Source organism: Silurus meridionalis, chromosome 5 (genome assembly GCF_014805685.1).
Source record: "Silurus meridionalis isolate SWU-2019-XX chromosome 5, ASM1480568v1, whole genome shotgun sequence".
Classification (NCBI taxonomy): domain Eukaryota; kingdom Metazoa; phylum Chordata; class Actinopteri; order Siluriformes; family Siluridae; genus Silurus; species Silurus meridionalis.
The window spans coordinates 19,632,897-19,649,233 of NC_060888.1; the positions used below are offsets into that span (position 1 = coordinate 19,632,897).

The 16,337-nt window shown below is 36.4% G+C and overlaps 2 protein-coding genes across 2 annotated transcripts; both read right to left on the minus strand.

Annotated features, from left to right (window-relative positions):
- Positions 1 to 2,387: 2,387 nt before the first annotated feature.
- Positions 2,388 to 11,239, minus strand: eef1g (eukaryotic translation elongation factor 1 gamma). The gene is made up of 10 exons (XM_046850236.1): positions 11,095 to 11,239; positions 10,203 to 10,361; positions 10,059 to 10,122; positions 7,172 to 7,314; positions 6,944 to 7,087; positions 4,567 to 4,696; positions 3,658 to 3,886; positions 3,371 to 3,543; positions 2,773 to 2,897; positions 2,388 to 2,670 (listed from the first exon to the last, which is right to left on the minus strand). The coding sequence occupies exons 1-10, from the start codon at positions 11,104 to 11,106 to the stop codon at positions 2,512 to 2,514; spliced, it is 1,338 nt and encodes a 445-aa protein (XP_046706192.1). The 5' UTR covers positions 11,107 to 11,239; the 3' UTR covers positions 2,388 to 2,511.
- Positions 11,240 to 12,456: 1,217 nt separating this feature from the next.
- Positions 12,457 to 16,073, minus strand: polr2g (RNA polymerase II subunit G). The gene is made up of 8 exons (XM_046849636.1): positions 15,920 to 16,073; positions 15,243 to 15,352; positions 14,960 to 15,119; positions 14,482 to 14,532; positions 13,526 to 13,591; positions 13,357 to 13,428; positions 13,206 to 13,239; positions 12,457 to 12,934 (listed from the first exon to the last, which is right to left on the minus strand). Exons 1-8 carry the CDS (start codon positions 15,929 to 15,931, stop codon positions 12,921 to 12,923), a joined length of 519 nt encoding a protein of 172 aa, XP_046705592.1. The 5' UTR covers positions 15,932 to 16,073; the 3' UTR covers positions 12,457 to 12,920.
- Positions 16,074 to 16,337: the final 264 nt, after the last annotated feature.

Genomic DNA, 16,337 nt, shown 5'->3' on the forward strand with positions numbered 1-16,337 from the left:
AGACTTGCCTTTAATGTTGTGATTAAACTAGGTGCATTGTTAAATGTCTGTGAAAACTGCATCGAATAAAAGTTATAAAAATGCAGATTCGCATAAGAAGATCAACCTTGACATGTAGAAGGCTTGCTGCTTCCTTGAACAATCATAAATCTATGGCTAGGGTTACACATCCATAGGCAGGGGTGGTGTTTCAAAGAGCATGTGAATAAACTGTAAGCATGTATATACATGTACCTGCTCGTTCAACAGGTAGAGAAAACTGGGTGTGCAAACTGAAGCAACATGAGTGGTTCCAAGATCTTGCACCCCCTTGTGTACACCTCATGTACTTTTCAAAATAAAGATTTTTTTTGGTGTACACTTCCTTCAAAAAAAGGGAGGAAAAAGGGGAAAATTTTCAATTCATGAATTCACACACACACACACACACACACACACACACACACACACCAAACCTAAAGGCGTGATATGAGAATCAACATTTCGTGAATTGTTTTTGTGGTTTGCAGGCTTACTTCTGTCACCACCAGGCTACAGGGTGTGGCAGAGGGCATGCCTTTATGCAAACCACTGTATGCTTGGAGGCAAACAGGCAAGTCAACTGCATCCTGAACGTTTATTATATTTATACCGTTTTGACCTCATAAAGCACATAAAGCATACTTCCGTGTAGGTTTTTTGTTTGTTTGTTTACACATTTGCCAGTCCAGGAAGGCATTAGATATTTTTCAGCACCACAAAGATGTGACAATCATTTTTTGTAGGTATCACCCCCATAGCCAAAGGGCCAAAAATCTGCAGCTAAATTAAGTGGACTTATTTGACCCTAGGTAGGTCAAGCTCAAATCATTTCATGCTAATTATTTATGCTAAATAACTTATATATGTATAAACAATGTGTAAAGGACATGCAAATACAGCAGACCTTAGACACAAAATTGGTCTTAAGATGAACAGAATATAGGCTCACATACATGATGTCTAGAGTTAAAAATGCAGCTTGCATGTTCTTTAAGCTGCACACATTTTCAGAAACTGCTGTGTCTGATTAATATTGATATCAATTATGTCATAGTTATGCCTGAATACAGTAAACAATCATTTCTTGATTATGTACAAATTAAAATTAATTTGTACTTATTAGTCCATAAAAAGAAGACTGTACACAATGCTACTTTGCAACAACAACAAAAAAAAAAGCGTGTCTGTGTGCACTCCATTTTATGAACACGACCTCAGTAACTTAAGTTCTTAGAAGCTGGTCTCCATTTTAGAAGCAGGAGAAACAATTCTTATTTGTAGATTTGAGCGCCCTCTGCTGCATTACAGCAAAATCTCGTTTTTCTAATTCCACTCACATCATTCCAACCCTCAACTTTGCAGTAAATAGGATGTAGCCAGAGGTGGAAATACGTAGTACATATTTTACTCAGGCAAAAGCAATTACTTTTGAAATTTTACTTTACAAGTAAATTTACCGTTCTAAAAATCTACAAGTAATTTAAAAAGTAGCTCTAATAAAATACTAACATTTACTCATTTACTTTTTAAATAGCAGGGGGTTTGAGAGAAATCAAATGCAGATTTCAGTGAGCACACGCATTGAACAACTTTCGATTCAGTTTCAGCTTGATCTGCATCACCCATGTTTGTCATGTCCATCTCCATCTTTCTTGTGAGTTTGGCGCGTTTGTCATCAGTGTAGTTTCAAGTGCGTGATTTTTATTTACCCCCTTGCATTTTTCTTTTACTCAGTAACGGATAGAATTTAAAATGTAGTTGAGAACAAAACTTCAAACAAAAGACAGATTTCAAAAACATTAAAAAAAAAGTATACACTACTCAAATCTACTCAATTACAGTGCGATTAAATGTAATCCATGGAAGTGCACTGGGAGAAAAGGTGTGGGTGTGTAGTAACTAATGTGAACACCTGAAATGTGCTGAATCTAATGTAATCGCTCTCTGGGCAGTGCGCATGAATGAGTGATCAGGAGAGGAGGAAACTGAACAGCTGAAAAACTGCAACATTGTGTGTGGTGCCAAGATTACTATAAACCAGTATCAAATGTGGGCATCTATTTCAAGTGTTCACTTCCAGATTTAAAACTCTGTTCTAGACTAGTCTCATATTTTGCATGTTTTACATTTTGTCAACTACATGATCATTGCAGCTATTTAACAAACAGCCACTGTCAATAATTACTTTAAAAAAAAAAAAAAAAAAAACATGAAAAACAAACCATCTGCTACCCTGCTTATTATAATAAAAGTATTTAAATATATTTAGTCGTATAAAATAAGTCGTTTTTCAGTTTTACACAGTCTTCAGCCTTTTAGCATACAAATTATATTTTCCAGTTAAACCCAAATAAATAAAAACCAAGTGGGATTGTGAAAAGTATTTTATTTGTCAATTCAACAGCTCAAAGCAAAACTCTCCAACTTGACATTGCAGTTCCTTTTTCCATGTCCTTAAATTCAGATTGATAGTTTAAGTGCCATCACTGCTCACTTGAAGATCTTGCCCTGACTGAAAGGTTTGCCTACATGCTTGAATTCACCTTCCCATGCAAAGTATTCCTTCACCATGGTCTTGCACTCATCGCTGTCCACATCCAGCTTACGCCAGCTATAGGATTCGTAGTCAATCTGCCAGTCTTCAGACAGCTGAAGAGAAAGGGGGGGGGGGAAGGAAAGCAATGCAGGGGTGAGGTGCTAACCTGCTAAAATAATCTGAAAATTAAGAACAGAAAAAGTGAAGTGACTTACAGTGAAAGCTAGATCCTGGCCTCTAAAAACCCAAATGCCAGAGATAGAGCTGCTGTTGTTCATGCCAAAAAGGATGACGCTAGCAAAAGCGTTTTTGCGCAGTTTATCGAGACGCTGGAACATTCCTAAAAACAGAACAAATGGTCATTTAACACCACATGGTTTTAATCCAACAGTGCAAGTGCAATAGCGCACACCCCAAAATAAAATCAATACTAACGCTTACAGTGCAAATAACATTTCAAATGCTATATAAAGAGAATTCATTCTAGTAACTTTTTTTTAAAAACCATGAAAGCTTAGAAATTAACCGTTCTCTAATACAAGAAAAAGGAAGTACTGCTGTGACCCCAAATACATTCAGATTTCTTTTCCTAACAGTGACTGTCTAAAGCTCAAATGTGTATGTTTAGTATCAATGCTGCATCATCTTGCTGTGCACTTTTATAAAGGAAAATAAATTGTGACATAAGATTAAGTTATAAAAGCAGCATAGAACAGGTTTGACTATCAGATACTGATGGTATGATTTGCCTACACACTGACTTCATAAAGCAGAAACATTCTTTGAGTTGCTGTCAGCATGCCCTGGTCATACCTGTGATAAGGTTGCAGCTCATAAAGGTCATGGTCAGCTCCTCTGGGAAACGATATTCAGAATACCAGATAGAGTAGCCCTCACGGTCAAAGTTTTCCCAGAAGTGAGGGATAGCCACAGTCAGTGTGTCCTCATTAGAGTACTTCCTCTTGAACTCATCCAACACAAATGAGCTGGGGATAAATGAATAACAAATTGGTCAGGCTTTGGAAATATGTACCACTAAATTGAATTTCAAAACCGGGATTTCAAGTACTTAAAAGTTACCAGAGCAAATGTCTATTTACCTCTTTGGAAGGTGAGCAAATGGGTCCTTGGTTTTTGGTTCAGAAGCAAGTGCAGCTTCACACTCGTCCATCTCCTCAGCTGGTGGGGCTGGCTTCTTCTCCTCCTTTTTCTTCTCCTTTTCCTTTTTCTCCTGCTGTTGCTGGGGCTGCTGCTTACCAGCCTCCTTTCCAGCTTTCTCCTTCTTCAAAGGAGTCTCCTTCTTGGGCTGGTTCTCAGCAAACTTCTTGGCTAGAGGAACAATAGAATGAGTGCAATCTGGACGCAAGGCCTCAAGTGGCGTTCATAAATTACAAATTGGCATTTTTTGGAGACACATTTAGTTTTAACTTTTTATATGCTGAGGTTTACCAATATACCAGATGGCCAATGCTTAGTAGGGCTGCACAATACAATTTACCCATCACAATACACATCACAATTAATGACCATCTCAATGAATAACCCAAAAAAAATATCTTTTTGGGTGACTCAAACCGCAAAAATGGCTTTTAAGAATAGTATGGCTGCAAATGTGTGCCATTATCAAGAGCATTATTGATGCTTTATTTTATCACACTCTTGTTACAAGAGTAACTATTATTAAACGTAACTGCTTTTAATTAATAGACAGTAGTTTAATACATTTACAACATAAATACAAAAGTATCTTTACAAGTTTGACAGGAATGCTTCTAATTTACAAGTCTGGGGAATTAACAGATTTGGTTTTGTAAGAGGTGCCTGTGTATCTTAATGTTCTCACTCATGAAATTATAAAAATTAATATATATATAAAACACATAGGAATATCCAAGCATTTAGCATATTGCATATTTTTTTCTTTACTATCCTGCAGCATTAGTTCTTTGTAGGCCAATTAATTTGGGAACATGTTCAACTAAGACTGCAAAAAATGAACAACCTCTTACCATCAAACTGAGCCATTTTCTCACAGAGCTTGACCTCTCCGAGAACCGCTTTAAACTGAGGCTGGTTGATGCAGGTCACAAACCAGCGATTGACATTGGGGTAGGGCTGACGGAAAGCAGGCTCAAGAACCTAGGAATGATATGTATAAATGAGTAAACAAATCATTTCCCACGGTTCAAGTTTATATCCAAGCAATGCTCTAATTAAGAAAGACTGAACACCCAAAGATAAATCAAGTCTAAGAGGCATTTGATTAAAATGTGTCCTAGCCTGCTAGGTATGAAAAGCTGTCACGCTTTCTTTATACAGAAGAACAAAGAGTAGAAACAGGGAATACTAATTAAAAAGCCATAATCAGATTTTATTAAATTATGGCTCACTGGCTGATGACTGTGCCAAAGATACCAAATTATCTACTTGGCAAACAGACATTTTCTAAACTCTTTTTTTTCCATACACTGAATGAAAACCAGTATGTGTTCACATATTTACTCTAGTTATTGAGGGCTTGTTTAAACATATTTCCCAATAAATTAAAAAAATATGAGCAACAACCCTAGGAACACATCCTGGTACAAAAAAAAAAAAAAAAAAAAAACAGGGAAAAAGGAACAAAAAACCCCAGTCATTAAAAGATTTTCAGGTTTCTCCATTTATTTGGACATCATCAAGACATCAGCAGTCAGAAATTGCATCAACTGATGAACCATTAACGCAATGCAAATTATTTAACTGTCCAAAAAGCAGATGGACCACATTCAGACAGGATTTCAAAGTGTGCAGGATTTTATGAAAAATTTTCATTTCCTCATTTAATCAGTGATTAGCATGGTTCAAGCAAATGAGGTACTGAAGGTCATAAAGAAAAAGACATTAGGAACATGCCCACCGAGTTTCGTCACAATAGGCCTCTGGTAACCTTGTCCAACAGGCAGTCCTAATTCGTTGACCGATAGTGGCGATATTTTTTGAGATGCGAAAATGTCGGACTAACGGTTGCATTGTTAAGCGTTTGTATGGATTTTCAATCTTATAGTGCCACCAGGTTGGCAAGGTCCGTATATCTTTGTATTTGACCACAGCGTGAGCTCATACACTTGTGGACCTGCCTACTTTGAATGTTTTGACCACCCTTTGAACAGTAAAAAGGAAGTGCAACGTTTTTTTTTTATAATTATTGATAGGCACTGACCAGCGGACATTTCTGCGTTAGTGTGGTTCCGATCGGACAAAAAAAAAACCTAGGACTAATTTATTAAAAAACATTTTCTAACTAAATGAGAATAATTAAAGATTTGATTGACACCAGTGGTCCTTTAGCCAACTTAATGGCAAGTTTCAGGTCAAACGGACGAACGGTTCGTGATATAAATTGTTGTAAATGTGGACTGAAAAACTTCAAAAGGCATTTTCTTCATTTGGACTGAAGGATTCCACGCATCTGAAAGGTTTGAGTCTCGGATACATGTTGTACGGGCTATGGGCAGAAATGTGTAAATGTATTTTCATTTTTATTGTAGAACCCCCTTTGGCCAAGTGGGTTGATACTTTAAATCAACCTCTCCCTAAATTTAGCTCTACCACCTGGCTAAGTTTCAAGTCTCTAGGCATTATGGTTTAGTCTGCACAATCAGTTGTAGGGTGGAATAATTTCTACAACGATAGGGTTTCAGCATTTCATGGTAGAATCCCTAAAACCACCCATACAACAAAAGAAATACAGAATTTCAAGACATGGACCAATTTTAATTAGGTAATATGAAGCTATCATTACTCTAACAAACTGTGACCTTATTTTAGTCCTTTAACAAGCCCACAATAAAATTTGCATATAAAATGTCATACCTAAAATGTGTCTTATACTGGTGCACTGCAATATTGACAATAGAGCATTTTTCATCTATATTCCTATCCCTGTGTTTCTACATGCTCTGAACACAAACATTTGTTTTCTACCGATACTGAAGAAAACCTAAAACACAACACTTGGCTGTACCAGACTCTTTCACTACCATCACCACACCTTGTCTCATGATTAACAGGACACTATGTGTAGTAAATGCATCAATGTCCCATTTTTTTTCAACTAAACTAAGATTCTTAATATCAAATATCCATTTGTACAGTTAGAAAATTTGCAGTATTTATGGGAACACTCAAGTGGCACAAACAATCCCAGGTTGAAATTTGTCAACTGTCTGCTATAAATACAAAATACTAGCTAATTAGAATTATAAGCCTACCAAAGATTATCAGATCAGAGTACAAATAACCGGTGGTGCTAGAAAAGCAACATTAGATAATGCAAACCCCTAAAATTCTTCAAATGCATGGAAAAAATCAAAAACCTTAAAAGAAAAATGTTTAATAACTCACCTGCTTGTAGAGCCAGAGCAGAGAGCACACCACAGTGATATCCGCCAGACTGACTCTCTCGCCAACCAGGAAAGTGCATGTGTTTAAGTGCTGGTTCAAAACAGCAAGCACACGCTTCACCTCCTCTTTGGCCTGTTCTGTAGCCTAGACATGCAGCACAACAATAAAACATTACATTGTGGATTACAGATCCAATTTCTGAAGCAACAAACAGCAAAAACTACAGACCTGCTTGTTGAATTGCATGATGCCCAGGGTTGGGAAGACCCAAGCACTGGCTGGAGGGATGATCTCAGAATCAGCAAAGCTGACCCACTGGAGCACCTGGGCACGGGCTTGAGGAGTGCTGCCACGGAGGGCATCATTGCTCACTAGCAGAGAAACGTTGGTTGTCCCAAAAAAAAAAAAAAAACCAAACACAATTAAATACATAAAACACACACACACACACACACACACACACACACACTTAAATAAAGGTTTTTATTATTGAGGGACAACTAAATCCAAAACTACATGGGCCCCATGTGAAAAAGTGTTGCCCCCGTTAAAACTGGTTTATCACACCTTCAATTTCTCTAGCCACACCCAGGCCTGATTACTGCCACACCTGTTTGCAATCAAGAACTATCTTAAATAGGAACTGCCTGACACAGTGAAGTGGACCAAAAGATCCTTAAAAGCTAAACATCATGCTGAGACCCAAAGTAATTCAAAAACAAAATGAGAAAGAACGTAGTTGAAATCTATCAGTGTGGGAAAGGTTATAGTCCTTTCTAAAGCCATTATTCTATTATTCACAAATGGCAAAATCATGAAACAGTGGAGAACCTTCTCAGGAGTGGCCGACCGACCAGAATTACCCCAAGAGCACAGCGACGACTCAAAGGGGTCACAAAAGACCCACCAACAACATCCAAAGTACTGCAGGCCTCACTTGCCTCAGTTAAGGTTGGTGTTTATGACTCCACCATAAGAAGAGAGATTGGGCAAAATGGTCTGCATTGCAGAGTTCCAAGACAAAAACCGATGCTGAGCAAAAAGAACAAAGGCTCGTCTCAGATTTGCCAGAAAACATCTTTATGATCTCCAAGACTTTTGGGAAAATACTGTGAACTGATTTGACAAAAGCTGAACTTTTTGGAAGGTGTGTGTACCATTACATCTGGCGTAAAAGTAACACCTCATTTCAGAAAAAGAACATCATACCAACAGTAAAATATGGTGGTAGTAGTGTGATGGTCTGGGGCTATTTTGCTGCTTTAGGACCTGGAAGACTTGCAGTCATAAATGGAACCATGAATTCTGCTGTTTACCAAAAAAATCCTGAAAGAGAATATCCAGCCATCTGTTCGTAACCTCAAGCTGAAGCGAACTTGGGTTCTGCAGCAGGACGATAATCCAACACACACCAGCAAGTCCACCTCTGAGTGGCTGAAAAAAAACCAAAATGAAGACTTTGGAGTGGCCAAGTCAATGTCCTGACCTGAATCCTATTGAGATGCTGTGGCATGACCTTTAAAAGGTGGTTCAGGCTCAAAAACCCTCCAATGTGGCTGAATTACAAAAATTCTGCATACATGAATGGACCAAAATTCCTCCACAGCACTGCAACAGACTCATTGCAAGTTATTGCAAAAGGCTATCCATAGCTTGGATACATCGTTCTATAACTGAACACTGACTGCAACACGATTCACTGTGCACAATTTTTATATATATAAAATGTATATTTTAGTAAGATATTGCATTCTGTTTAGCATCTGTTTGTCTGAACTGCAAAAAAATGGCTTTTGCGCTACAAGGAAAAATTAAGACATTCCAGAGCTGATTTTATTTTGCTCAATTTTAGCAGTGTTTCCACATACCCAAGCATTCCTAAAACCCCCAAAAAGAAGCATCTAATTAAAACCACCTAGTAAACATTCTACCATGAACCAGATCACATAATGCAGCAGGCCATGAAAAATTTACAAGCTCTAGTCACGGTATCAAGGTGCGCCACACCACAAGGAACGATTGTTTTAAAACACACACCGAATTAAATGTTTGAGAATGTCAATAGAGAAGACGAAAACTAAACCCTAATTACATGGACACAAAACCTGCTTTGTTGAAACATTTTGGCTCTAAAACATAAGTCAACATGGATGTTGCCAAGCTGCTTATTATATTAAAAGGGGTGGTCTCATTTTCCTTGCAAATAAATAGATATACAATTGTCACTGCATAGTACAGGTAAACAGCAATGAAACAGTTGACAGTCTACAAGAAGTGCAAATAACTGTGCAAACTGACAAGCGCAGTTACATATGTACAGCAAATAATGTGCAGGATTTATGTAAGGCACAATATGTTTAGGGAATGTGATTTATAGATTTACAATATGGAATATGTATGTTGTATACAGTTATACAGTGTATATACTGATGTATTGCGTACATCAGTGGTCCCAAACCTTTTTCGCACCACAGACCGGATTAATGTCGGACAATATTTTCACGGACCGGCCTTTAAGGTGTGGCGGATAAATACAACAAAATATGACAGGCATACAAACTGGTATTTTCTAAATATAATAAATGTGAATCCACTGTTTTGTTTTTTTGTTCATTTTGCTAGCTTGGGGGTTAAATTTAGCAGTAACTTGTGTGTTACCGGCCAGAGCAGCCCCTTCAAGAAGGTAGCAGATGGAGGTAAGACATGTGACCGAGGCATCATGACATGCATCAAGAGTGAATTATAGACAGATGTGGCAGAGAGAATCCGGTAATTTTCCAAAATAAAACATTGAGAATCAGATAAATAAAACAGAAATAACGTAAGTTGTGTGTTCTATCTGTGCGACCCGGTACCGGTCTGTGACCCGGGGGTTGGAGACCACTGGTTGAGATAATCAGCTATACAATGAATACACCATGTATATGGCAATAATTATCGAGAAATTATTTAGAATGTAAAGGATGAAGCAGAACTGCATTAAGATTAGCTGTACGGATGGTATAGCACTTTAGGCAACTATACAATCAGTGTGGAAGCAGGGTAAGATTTAATTAGTGAAAAATTAGAAAAGCAATGACAAGGTCCTCTATTTAAAAAGAAAGGCAATACTTACAGTAATGAGCAATGGCATTGCTCTCAAACAGACAGAACCCATCATCACCCTGGTAAGCTGGAACCTAAAAACAAAATTAATACGCCAACTTAAAATTTCAGTTGTAATTAAAATTTACAGATTAAGTAGTGAGCGTGTGCCAACCTTGCCCAAAGGAAAGTTGCTGAGGAAGGCAGGGGAGCGGTTCGTCTGCCCAAAGGTGAAGGCAGGGGGGGAGCTTGCCACCTTCAGGCGAGCCCCACTGTACTGGGCTGCAATCTGGGCCTTAAAAGCCCTCCAGTTCTCAGGGTATGTGTAGAGTGTCTGTAGAAAGCAGTACGTCAATATGACATGAAATTTGCCAAGCAAAAATCGACAGACTCAGTAACATAAGCATAAGCATGTATTAAGTATGTCAACATATAAAAATAAAAGCTAACCGGTTTTAAAGAACGAAAAGGTCAGCTAGAATTAATTTCATACATGAAATCCAATACATACACACTGTACGTCACATTACAACAAAAGCATTCCTCTAAAAGCAGATGGCTCCTTATTAGACAATGTAAACTACAGAGTAAAATGTCTTCGTTCTATACCCCAAAAAAGTGCACTTGCATTTAGAGTATGGCTCCATTTGGCACAGAGCCTTATTCGAGCACAGCTAACATTATCCAACTAGCATCCAAGTCAAAACAGGCAGTCAACTGTTATAAAACATTACCACTACTTTGAAACCATAGTAATGTCTAAAGTGAGCAGAAATGTGATGCACACAATGTGTTAGAAGAGCAGCATGCGCATCAGAGTGTAACGTGGCACAAGCGGGGTGCCTCAGTGCTACTCCCTTCTGGCTCTCCATTCATAATAGTAAGAAAACCATGGGCGGCGTTTAATAATTTTAAAATAAACAGCTCTGGGGCTTAAAGACACCTTACAATAAATAATCCCAAGACAATGAACTCAACAGGAATGAGGATGGACTTGATAATCGTAGGATTGTAAGCACAGGCTTAAGGCTAACAGGGGAAACACATCTTTCTTCCATTTTACTCACCCCTGCCGCCATCTTCAGGAAGAGAGAAAGAAAGAGCAGAGGCGCGTTTGATGTCGTATAGTGAAGGCCGGTCGCAGGAAAAATACGTCACAAACGCCAGCCGGAGCGCTATTTATCTGAGTCAGCGCTCTGATTTCATTGTACCTCATTGTATAGGCATTGGGACAGCGTTGTTATTTTCATTCACTCAACCGGGACTTTGAATAAACTCACAAGGGTTTGTGAGAAATGAGGATTAAAATGAAAAGTACAAAAAATTGTCTGTAATGTGCTATATTACATTAAAGGTGGGAAAATATATACTATAGTGCAACAACCTCCAATTTAAAAATCAGTATGATAATTTTCCAGTCAGTTGTCTAGTCGTGATAGAAGACTTTTTTTTTTTTGAAGAATTTTGTGGATAATGATTTCATTTATCTTTTTATATTCCTTATGATGTAATCTGTATTTTCTGAATTGCACCAGCACCTTTTCCATCAAATTACCCCATCCATTATAGTTTAGATAGTGGTATTTGGACTGAAATCCTCACTATGTACCTCCATACTTTATGCTGTTTATTATGGTCAAAGTTATGTTTTTCAAAAGTTCAGGTCGTAATCACAACGAGGAAGGCTTTTTACTCTTTTGCAGGTTCCCTTCAGACTTTTTTTTTTTTTTCATATTAACAATGAGGAACAAAGTAGATATACTAATTTCTCATTTTAGGGAAACATATGACAAAATAAAATCATCAATAACTGAACACTTCGCTGGCTAATAGTTTATTTTCCCAATATATGGATTTGTTTTAGTTTATGCAAAAAGAAGCTGTCAAATCAAGTAAACCTGGGTGTCATGATGCTAGAAAAGATCTAACATGCCAGAACTAAATCATTAACTGTAAATCAAATGTTTAAATAAAGACACTGCATCTGTAAGCTCTTTAACATTGTAAAATAAAATAGATTTAGATGAATAAAAAAATTTTGTTAGTGCTTTGAGTGACAAAAGAAAGACATAAAAGAAGCAAAACATGACCGTATTTTGTAATAGTATTTTTTTATTTTTACATTATATATAACAGAACCAGTTTGATGGTTTTAATTCAGGGAAAAAAAAAAGTAAAATTTTATGAATTTGATTTAAAAATATATAAAATATATATTTTTCACATAAACGTCATGTCTTCTAATGCACTAGTGTCTATACCAAACTGGGATGAGTTTTACGATCCTCATTTTTGCGTAATTGCATAACATGTATCAATCATGGCTTTTTCTACAAGTAAATAAGCTTTTTTCAGAAACTTGACACTAATCTTTACCACTTATTTCATTTGCAAACACACATGCAAAAAAAAAAAAAAAAGACCAATAGTTATGTTCACAAGATTTGTTTATAAAAGTATATACACTCAATCATGTATTTTAGCATACAGAACGCCTACAGTCACAAAATACTGTGGTTTACGAAGAACATGCCAGTGTAGTTGGTACAGCACAGGAGTACAATGAACACATATGCCATAACATAAAGCTTATAAGTAGGCCAGAAGTGATTACAGACAGCAGCTTTTACTGATCAGTTATACACACCATCAATTTCTTCAGGCTAAGGCAAACCCAACAATGATGTATAGTGTCTGTATTGATCTTAAATGCATTCTCCTTTACTTACACTGGACTGATGACTGATTTTTTGAGGATACAACTTAAAAATATTGTTCAACATGAAAACAGTAATTAAAAAAAATCAATACTTGATCTACACTGCTTAAAAGAGAGTGCAGAAAAAAAATATGTACAAAGAAACTGCAAGATGACTGCATTTTGACAAACACATCAACTAACAAGACCTGAAAAAATACAATAAAAAAAAGACAAGTTAATGACATTTCAACAACATTTTTGTCAATCCATTAATGCATTCTGAGTCAAGGTTTTTTTATTATTTTCCAATTCACTGGCATTTGGGAAAGTTTGTCAAATTTGTCAAAGCTCATAGGATACAACCCTATGTCCATTAAATTACATTGATAAAAGGATAACAATAATGCATCAACATTAGAATGGCACTATAAAAGACATCGATAAAGTAAAGGCTGAAACAATATACAAAATACTCACCAAGGTAATCATCCATAAGGGATCCAATGGCAAACTTTAAAAAAAGAAAAAGAAAAATTAAAAATGAATAATGACTACACGAAGGGCAAAAATATTAACCCAATTACTACAATATGATTGGAATGAACAAAAATAAACAACCATAACTTACAATATCATTCTTGTCTACTCGAGTACCAACAATCTTCAATCGAATTTCATCATCTTGTTGGATTACAATGTCCTACATAAGAGAACCATAAAAGAAATACGTTTTACATGTAAACTACACATAATAAATAATTAAAACAATGATTCATCTCAGCTCTAAAAAGCTTTACCTCATCCACAGTCTTGTAGCAGGGAGGATTAGAGTTCGGGTCAAATTCCATTTCAGAGGGTATAGACTAAACAATATGGGAACAAAATACAATATTGTTGTCTGTAATAACAGCTGCAGTTTCGTTAACCATGGAAAGAACCAAAATCAACCAAAATAAAACCGTAAGCTTGATGGCACCCTGTGAAACACACATTTTCATCCGATCAGGTTAATAGATACATTGTGACTCTGACTACGATAAAGCTATAAGTGATGTAGTTCAAGTAGACACATCAAGATTTAAAGCAATTTCTTTCAAAAATGTGTAGTTAATATAAAGACAAGGCTTCTAACCATGTACACGTTTCTTTTGCTCTACAGATGTGTGTATTTAGTGTAAATAAAGTCAACTGGACTTTCTCTAGAGAATCTATTTATAGTAATTATAGTAATAACCTATAAAGGTATAGGTTATATCCCACTAGTATGTTCAGTATTCAGGTTTTACACTAAACAGGACAGAAAAAGACTGTTTACCTAATATAGCCAACCAGGTTTACACATTTACATATTGCTAAAAGCTTTAGACTATTTATTTATAAATACTCTTTTTGAAACTAGTGGCTACATTTTGCTCTGAGGAGAGGAAAAAAAAAATACCATGGGCTATTCCTAATTTTATACACAAGAAAAACACTAACACGGAGCACTTTTTTTTCCCAGAAAAAAAGTGTTAGTGTTTTTCTGCTAGTATTTAGAATTATGAATAGCCAATAAGATTTAATCCATCATTATTCTCAAACTTGTGGACATGTTCGTCATGTGAGGAGAATCATACGTTTTGTGGGCCATGGACTGTTATGACTGGGCTCATATCTGAATCATGTTCCATCTAACTGGAAGTGAGTCCTGCAAGGCTGCAGGAAAGATAATAAGGAATTCACACACAAAACATATCAGAAGTTTTCAGCTTACATGGCGTGAAATAAAGCAGGACATTGGGCCAATTTCTGTAAACAGTCCAACCTGTAAAAGACAAACACAATAGTATAAATCAGTAATTAGAAATGTAAAACAAAAAGAAAAGTACTACAAACGTTTGAAGTGCAAAACTGCCACAATGCATTATGTGTTAAATAATATCGAATGCTGTTATAGAGGAAAAAAATTAAAATCAGAGAATATTTTTCTCCAACAACACATTCAATAGTGTCGATTCTCCTTTTTACCACATTTTGCCAGCAGTTACAGTTTTACTCATTACACATGCTTGTATCCACTTGTAGTTACGTTAAATTCTGAGAAATGTGGGTTAATAGGTTTCTGGTATTGGACATATTATTGTAAATGTAATGCCTCATTTCTCAACAAACTCTCTTTTCTCTCTTTAATGCAATCAAGAAAATAAAAAAAGCATCCTGACCATAGCAGCCATGATGAAGGAGAACTGTACCTTGTTAACCTGAGTGACCACTGCATCCACAACCTCCCCTTTAAAGGGCCGAAACACAATGGCCTTGTACTTGACAGGGTACAACACGAAACCCCTGCCGGGCTGAATGACACCTGCCCCGATGTTATCAATTGTTGTCACTGCAATGACAAAACCATATCTGCAAAAAAAAGTGAGAGAGAGAGAGAGAGAGAGAGAGAGAGAGAGAGAGAGAGAGAGAGAGGTCAGTACACAAGAGTTGATGAGCTTTGCTGGAGCTTATTTAGTGTTGGTCAGGACTTACTTTCCAGTGCATGTGCCTTCCACCTCTGTAAACAGCTTCTGTTTGACTGTGTTTAACAGATTTGGACCAAAATATCGAGGATGGAGGAGAATCTCATGTTCCAGAGAAATCTGAAATAAACGTACAATTTACATTACATCATTACTGTATATCCTGAAGTTGCAATGCATTTACAAATAGTTACACATAGTTAAATTACATAACACATAGCTGAATTACATATAAGACACTCACTCTCTTTCTCTCACACTTGCTGACACACTCATTCACAGACAAACTCACAGACACATACATACACTCACTCACACATACATACATACATACATACATACATAATACATACACACTCACTCGTGCTCACATAGACAGACACACTCCCCACACACACACACACACACACACACACACACACACACACATACATATATATATATATATATATATATATATATATATATATATATATATATATACACACAAGCTCAAATAAACACACACATACACATTCATTCATTCATTCACACTCTCACACACACACACACACACACACACACACACAGACTTGTGGTTGCACAGGCGTTAGCAGCTTATACTTTTTGAATTAGCAAGCTACAATAACTCAGTAAAGCAGATTGATTTATATTTAGTTTCGCTGTATAAATAAAAATGTAACTTACATGGTAAAACATATTTTACTCCGTAATGTCAAAAAGTTTCTACTGTTCTGAAGATTATCAAGATGCTGTAAAAAGCGCGTCTGTTACAGCTTCCCGAACAAAGCGGCAGCTGCAGCACTTCCGGGTGACGCGGATTTCAAATTAAGAGCGTCTTGTTTAAAATCCTTGATGAAAAGTTTACACGTTTTTATAGCTCTCCTGTCATACCCCAGGTTAAAATATAAAATAGTAATATAACAAAAGTATTAAATATAATTATAATAATAACCAATTATTTAATCTCAGTGTTTAAATTAACGTTAACTTTAACTTTAAATAAAACAAAACGTTTTATTTTAAACAAAACGTTTTTATTTTGTGTCTGTTTACTGGGTTTCCTTAAGATTAGACACAAATGAAAACGTTTTGTTTTAAATAC